This window comes from Pelodiscus sinensis, chromosome 1 (genome assembly GCF_049634645.1).
Source record: "Pelodiscus sinensis isolate JC-2024 chromosome 1, ASM4963464v1, whole genome shotgun sequence".
In the NCBI taxonomy this organism is placed as follows: domain Eukaryota; kingdom Metazoa; phylum Chordata; order Testudines; family Trionychidae; genus Pelodiscus; species Pelodiscus sinensis.
The window spans coordinates 332,356,566-332,364,511 of record NC_134711.1 but is presented as its reverse complement, the minus strand read 5'-3'; the positions used below and the strand labels follow the sequence as shown (position 1 = coordinate 332,364,511).

Genomic DNA, 7,946 nt, shown 5'->3' with positions numbered 1-7,946 from the left:
ACCTTTGTGTCCCACAGACATTGTGGGACGGCATGTTTGCGTATAGTTAAGAAATCCTGCTGAGCAACAAGAGCCAATCTCCCTTCAAAGTGCGTACTGCCTTTGTCCTTCCTCACTTTCCCATCAGATCTTTCATTGTGTTTGCAGATTCCACATTCCCCACACCAACACCCCCTGCAGGTTCCTGGCAGTGGGTTGGTGGGGCTCCCTCCCACTCTGGGTCAGAGGGAGGCTGCCCCACCTCGCTACATCTCTGGCCATCACCCCCAGTAAGGGAGTTACCAGGCAACCACAGCCTGTGGCCCTGGCTGGCCATGTAGAGACACAGACAGTCGGGGTCTTTGTCCTGCAAACAGGGCAAAGCAGCAGTTACAAGTGCAGGCCATTGGGCAGGGCAGGGAACCAATGAACCCCCTGGCTCAGGCCTGTGTCCAGGGCCGAGCAGCCAACAGCCAGTACTGAGACCCACCCCTCAGTCAGGGTGGGCAGTGACAGGTCTATCATAGAATCATAGAATAATAGGACTGGAAGGGACCTCGAGAGGTTATCGAGTCCAGCCCCCGGCCCTCAAGGCAGGACCAAGCTCCACCTACACCATCCCTGACAGATGTCTATCTAACCTGTTCTTAAATATCTCCAGAGAGGGAGATTCCACCACCTCCCTTGGCAATTTATTCCAATATTTGACCACCCTGACAGTTAGGAATTTTTTCCTAATGTCCAATCTAAACCTCCCCTGCTGCACTTTAAGCCCATTACTCCTTGTCCTGTCCTCAGAAACCAAGAGGAACAAATTTTCGCCTTCCTCCTTGTGACACCCTTTTAGATATTTGAAAACCGCTATCATGTCCCCCCTTAATCTTCTTTTTTCCAAACTAAACAAGCCCAGTTCATGAAGCCTGGCTTCATAGGTCATGTTCTCTAAAACTTTAATCATTCTTGTCGCTCTTCTCTGTACCCTTTCCAATTTCTCCACATCTTTCTTGAAATGTGGTGCCCAGAACTGGACACAGTACTCCAGCTGAGGCCTAACTAGTGCAGAGTAGAGCGGCAGAATGACTTCACGAGTTTTGCTTACAACACACCTGTTGATACAACCTAGAATCATATTTGCTTTTTTTGCAACAGCATCACACTGTTGACTCTATGGCTCAGGCCTGTTGCCAGAGGCGACCTGCGAACAGTTATTAGCACTTGGTCAGGGAAAGGTCCGTGGCTGAGGTCTCTAGTTAGGGCCGAGTCTGACAATACAAGCCCCAGGCCTCAGTCAGGATGGGCAATGAAGGGCTGAGACGTGAGGTAGCTGGGAATCCAGTGGATGTCTGACAGTCACAGCTTGCTTGGCCTAGAGATCAGGATAGCTTGACAAATGGTGGGGTAATGAGGTAGGGGTGCATAGTCCTTCCCAATTGCACCATGCCTCAGCCAGGTGCACTAATGAAGGCAAGCAATTTGTCCTCTTGTTCAGTGGGGAATCCAGCTAAACCACAATATTAGATTTTGTGGTTCTCACAAAGCCAGACTACGGTTGGCTGCCCCTTGGTCATTTCCTGCCCTACCCTTCATGGGTACTTGGATTCATATGGGGTCCTCTGCTTCCACTGGTGGAGGCCAGAGGTAATCCCAGTGACTCCTCAGTGCCCTGGTCACTGGCTGGCTTCAGCAGCTCTGCGCTGTCTTCAGCTTGGTGGATATCCACTGCAATACCCACTGGTATTTTTTATGGTATTTAGTAATTGTAAATCCACATGCTCACTGATCAGTTTAAAAGGGGCCCGAAAAGACAACATCTAATGGCAGACAAACCCAACAGGAACAAGTCCCTGGGACCAGATGTCATTCACCCAAGAGTTCTGAAAGAACTCAAATGTGAAAATGCGGAACAAGTCACTGTGGTTTGGAACCTATCCTTTAGATCAGTTTCTGTACTTAATGACGGGAAGAGAGCTAATGTGATGCCAATATTTAAAGAGGGCTCTAGAGGTGATCCTAGCAATTACAGACTGGTGAGTCTAATGTCAGCACTGGGCAAATTAGCTGAAACTATGGTAAACAATAAAATTGTCAGACACATAAATGAGCATAATTTGTTGAGGCAAAGTCAACATGGTTCCTGTAAAGAGATATCATACCTTACTAATCTGTGAGAGTTCTTTGAGAGAGTCAACAAACATGTAGACAAGGGGGATTCAGTAGATATATTATACTTAGATTTTCCAGAAAGCCTATGACAAGGTCCCTCACCAAAGGCTCTTCAAGAAAGTAAGTTTTCATGGGATAAGAGGGAAGGTCCTTTTATGGACTGATAACTGGTTAAAAGTCAGCAAACAAAGGGTAGGAATAAATGGTCAGTTTTCAAAATGGAGAGAGGTAACTAGTGGTGTCCCCCAAAGGTCTGTCCTGGGACCCACCCTATTCAACCAATTTATAATTTATCTAGAGCAGGGGTTCCCAAACTTTTTGATACAAGGACCAGTAAATCCATTCACGAGCTTTTGGAGGACTAGCAACATTCTTTTGCAAATTTGCATATTCATTAAGCAAATTATGAATATTCAGATGAGTTTTTTCTGGTCCTCCCAAAGCCCCCAGTGCCAGCGTTAGCAAAGCTTTAGATACAGTCACCCACAATATTCTTGCCAGAAAGTTAAGGGAATATGGATTGGATAAATGGACTATTAGATGGATAGAAAGTTAGCTAGATCGGGGTTTCCCAAACTTTTTACTTTAGTTGTAACCCGTTTCTTTTCAGTACTGTTTTTTGCAGCCCAAAAATATAAACACATTTTAAAAAAAGAATGAAAAATGAATACATTTTCAGTGTTTCACCCAGTTGCATCCTCCATGCAGCCTGGGCCAGGGTTTGGGGGGCCCAGCACCGTATGGACACTCCAGGAGGCGGGAGCAGAAGCAGATTGGCAGTAGGGTATCTGGCTAAGGGGGAGGGTGCAAGGAAGGGTAGGGTTGCCAGGTGTCTGATTTTGTACTGGACAGTCTGGTATTTGATGGTTTTGTCTGGGAACAAATTGAGAAGTTACCAGACATATAAAATGACCAGTATTTTCTAATTAGGTAAGTTTTATTATAATTGGGTGTATCAGTCCTTAGCTGCAAACTGCCTGGCTGGTAGATGTGCTCACGCTGCCTGCGTGTGTCTACCTGCCAAGCAGTTCGCAACTACTCGAGGGAGGGTATGTGGGGAGGGGGAGGAGCAAAATGGAATCCCCGGGCAGACTCACTCGTCTGCCAGGGTCTGCAGAGTCTGCATGTGCCCACGTCAGTCCTGCTCCCTACCTTCTCCTCCCGATCTCCCAGTCAAGCCCTGCTGCCCCCATCCAGCCCTGCTTCCAGTGACCAGCTCCCCCCACCCCACATCAATCTCCCCAGGTCAGCCCCACTCCTCAGATGACCCCTCCACCAGCCCCGCTGCCCCTGTCCAGCGCCGCTTCTGGCAGCTGGTTCTCCCGTCCTCCTCCTCCTGATCTCCCCTGGCCAGCCCCTCCACCTCCCTGTCCAGCCCTGGTTCCGCCGCCTGCCCTCCCCGATCTCCACCGGACACCCCACTGCCCCAACCCTGCTTCTGCCACCCGCTCGCCTACCCCCATCTCCGCAGGACAGCCCCTCTGCCTCCAACCCTGCTTCCACCTGCTGCCTGCCCAGATCTCCGCTGGACAGCCCCGCTGCCTCCAACCCTGCTTCCATCATCCACCAGCCCACCAGTCCCGATCTCCGTGGGACAGCTCTGCTGCCCCTAATCCTAATTCCTAGAGGCCCGTTTCCCCACACACACACCTCCTCCCGGCCCGCACCACTCTGCTCCCCTCCCGGCAGCCACGCTGAGGCTTGGTATTTTTTTAACACGGCCCGGTATCAGGCTGCAGCCCATAGTTTGGGAAACGCTAATCTAGAGAAAGGGATAAGCAATGGGTTGGCAAAATTTGTAGATGATTCCAAACCACTCAAGATACTTAAGTCCAAAGCAAACTGTGAAGAGCTTCAAAAGGATCTCACAAAACTGGGTGATTGGGCAACAAATCGTCAAATGAATTTTAATATTGATAAATGTAAAGTATTGAGTTTTTTATTCAAGCCCCCGGAGAGTACTCAGAACGTACAGACAAAGCAGTGTGCTTTCTGATGTCATTTGCTACTATGTACTGGTGTGAGACACCGTTTTCATCACTTACCACCCTTAAGCCCACATTCAGAAGCACGATGAATGCAGAACCTAAGTATGAGCCGTGTGCTTTCATTGGTAGACCAAAATTCATTCATTCTTATTAAGGCTTTTTAATATAGCACTGTTATCCAAAGCACTTTACAATAGTTAGCGAATGATGCAAATGACATTTGATGAGTTCATTGGGTACGTCCCAAAAACGTGAGAAAATTTCAAGTGGTGCATGGAAAAAAGTCTGAGAAGACTGGTGAGATGAGAGTGGTGCCATTTCTCTCTCTCCCCGGGAGCAACGAAAGCCACCTCTGCCCAACACCCCTCCTTTCCTGTTAACCCAGAAGCTTGTCCTTTGAAATCTCTGCACTTGTCCTTTTAGCTTCAAAGCTCATCCTCTTCCATATCCATGAGCCTGGCCACAGGACAAAAGGCTCTCACCCAACACCCACTGCAGAGACCTGGCCTGCTACAGGCCCCAGTCAGGAGGAACAAACAGCACTGGAAAGCTACAGAAACAAGCCACACAAAAGCTTATGCCTGCAGGGCTTTGTAGCTGAGATTTACGACTCACAAGCTGTGTGATGCCCGGCCTCCCCTGTGTGTCACACAAACATGGCTCCCAACCTTTAGCCGTTTTCATAGAGCTTCTGGGCTTCCCTCTCTGCTTCTGACTAGCCTGTAGAGCTTGGCATTGTGTCCTTATTGCAGCCTTCCTGTCAATCTGTAGATGCTCTGGTCCTATCCCTGGTTCTGAGGGAGGCCAATTCCTGGGGATGGAGGTCAGGATGATCCAAGGAGTGATGGGGGAAGGGGAGGAGAGGTGTGAGTGAGAATACGGGGGCTTGTGTCAGAACAGAGGTTTAGACATGGGGATGCAATGGAGAAGGGGATGGGGCCTTTGGGAAAAAGGTGGGGCAAGAGGGAAGGCTTTGAAAGAATAGGCAGGGAGGGCACAGGACCTCAGGGGTCTAATCACAAGAAATTAGAAATTTGGAAACCCTGCAAGTTAAAAATACCTAGGACAGCCCAAGCAAAATGCAGGACCATGTAGCACTTTAAAGACTAACAAGATGGTTTATTAGATGATGAGCTTTCGTGGGCCAGACCCACTTCCTCAGATCAAATAGTGGAAGAAAATAGTCACAACCATATATACCAAAGGATACAATTTAAAAAAATGAACACATATAAAAGGGACAAATCAAATTTCAGAACAGGAGCAGGATGCAGGGGGGAGGGAGGGGAAGGAAGGAAGGTGAGTATCTGTAAATTGATGATATTAGAGGTGGGTAGAGTGGGATGTTTGTGAGTTAATGGTATTAGAGGTGATAATTGGGGAAGCTATCTTGGTAATGGGTAAGATAGCTTGAGTGTTTGTTCATTCCTTTTTGGAGAGTGTCGAATTTTAACATGAATGACAGTTCAGAGGATTCCCTTTCAAGTGCAGATGTAAAAGGTCTTTGTAGCAGAATGCAGGTGGTTAAGTCATTGAGAGAGTGTCCTTTCTGGTTAAAATGGCAAGAAACTGTTTTCTCTTTGTGATCTTGTCTGATATCTGTTTTGTGGGCATTAATCCTTTGGCGAAGTGTCTGAGACGTTTGTCCAATGTACATAGCAGACAGACACTTTCGGCACATGATAGCATAGATTATATTTCTGGATGCGCAGGAATATGTCTGGCCCATGAAAGCTCATCATCTAATAAACCATCTTGTTAGTCTTTAAAGTGCTACATTGTCCTGTATTTTGCTTCAGCTACCCAAGACTAACACGGCTACATTTCTATCACTATAGGACAGCCCAGTAAGTGATTCAGGGAAGAGGGCCCGATACCATGTCAGCAACCAGCTCTGCACAGACCTTGATCTGCGAGCCACAGCACCATAGAATACTTCAGGGGCCTTTATGAATAAACAGATGCAGCAGCCTGTTCCGGATCTCTTTGGTCCTCACCCCATAAATGATGGGGTTGAGCATTGGGGGCATCAAGTAGTACACATTAGTAATGAGGACATAGAAATGCTGAGGCACCGTCTGGTGAAATCGGTATGAGAGGGAGAAGAAGAGTCCTGGGATATAAAATACCAAAATAGAACAGAAGTGGGAGATGCAGGTCCCAAAGGTTTTGAGCCGGGCGTCCTTTGTGGGGAGGCTGAAGATGGCCCTGAGGATCTGGGTGTAGGACACAACAATAAATATCACATCCAGACCCATCACACAGAAAAGGACAAAGAGGCCATAGTAGCTACTGACACTGGTGTCGCCACAGGCCAGCTTCACCACGGCCATGTGTGCACAGTACGGCTGGGGGATGATGTTGGTTCTACAATATGACCACTGCCGCAACAGGAAGGGATAGGGCAGGATGAGTACACCACCCCGAAGCACCACAGCCAGGCAGACCTTGCTCACCATCGGGTTTGTCAGGATGGCAGAATGTCGCAGGGGATGGCAGATGGCCACGTAACGATCCAACGCCATGGCCACAAAGATCCCAGACTCCATTACTGAGAAGCTGTGAAAGACATAGAGCTGGGTGAGGCAAGCATTGAAATCAATCACCGTGGAGTTGAACCAGAAAATTGCCATCATTTTGGGCAGGATGAAGGTGGACAAGACCAGGTCGGTGATGGCCAGCACGCAGAGGAAATAGTACATGGGCACATGAAGGCTTGGTTCCTTCTTCACAACTAACAGGATGGTGATGTTCCCCAAGAGGGCTATGGCGTACATGGCGCAGAAGGGGATGGCGATCCAGACATGGGCTGCCTCCAGTCCAGGAATGCCCTGCAAGATGAAGACGGAAGGGTTGGTGAAATCGGTTTTGTTGGAACCTGACATGGAATGAAGTAGAATGTGTCGAACTCTGAAGCAAAACACAGTCTCCTGCATGTGCTGAGCGTTCCTCTGACTTCCTTTAAGTGCCCGGGATCCACAGTGATGGTCACAGTACGAATGCCTGCAAGGGGTGACAATGTTAATATGAGACACCGCGTTGCATGACGGGGTGCTGTTCTGGTGGCTGACACACATGGGTTGTTCTTCACAAACTAAAAATGACATTTTCATTATTCAGAGAAACAACTATGAGCCAATAGCTCTACGAATGCAGATTGTATATTTATGGCACTTCATTTGTCACTAATGTGTCGTGGAGTCGGAGACTTCAATAGGCACAGCAGGAAAATATGAGTTAGGAGACTTCTTACCTATCCTTGTCCTGGCCCCAATTCACCCATTTACTGAAAAGTTGAGAGTGTGTTAAAAAAAAACCCACACATTTTCTACGGCATGCACCGGGAACCATCCCAATTAGAACAGACCTCATCATAAGAACATAAGAACGGCCGTACTGGGTCAGACCAAAGGTCCTTCTAGCCCAGTATCCTGTCTTCCGACAGCGGCCACCACCAAGTGCCACAGAGAGGGTGGACCGAAGACAATGATCAAGCGATTTGTCTCCTGTCATCCCTTTCCAGCCTCTGACAAACAGAGGCCAAGGACACCATTTTATCCCCTGGCTAATAGCCTTTTATGGACCTAACCTCCAGGAAATTATCTAGCTTCTCTTTAAACTCTATTATAGTCCTAGCCTTCACAGCCTCCTCTGGCAAGGAGTTCCACAAGTTAACTATGCACTGTGTGAAGAAGAACTTTTATGAGTTTTAAACATGCTACCCATTAATTTCATTTGGTGTCCTCTATTCCTTCTATTATGGGAACTAATAAATAGCTTTTCTTTATTCTCCCTCTCCACACCACTCATGATTTT

The 7,946-nt window shown here is 47.8% G+C and overlaps 1 protein-coding gene across 1 annotated transcript; it reads right to left on the bottom strand.

Annotated features, from left to right (window-relative positions):
• Positions 1 to 6,067: 6,067 nt before the first annotated feature.
• On the bottom strand, positions 6,068 to 7,015 carry LOC142830713 (olfactory receptor 52K2-like). The gene has a single exon (XM_075937196.1). The coding sequence runs from the start codon at positions 7,013 to 7,015 to the stop codon at positions 6,068 to 6,070; it is 948 nt and encodes a 315-aa protein (XP_075793311.1).
• Positions 7,016 to 7,946: the final 931 nt, after the last annotated feature.

Coding starts and splice junctions, on each gene's coding strand:
- LOC142830713 (XM_075937196.1), bottom strand. CDS start 7,015: ATGTCAGGTTCCAACAAAACCGATTTCACCAACCCTTCCGTCTTCATC.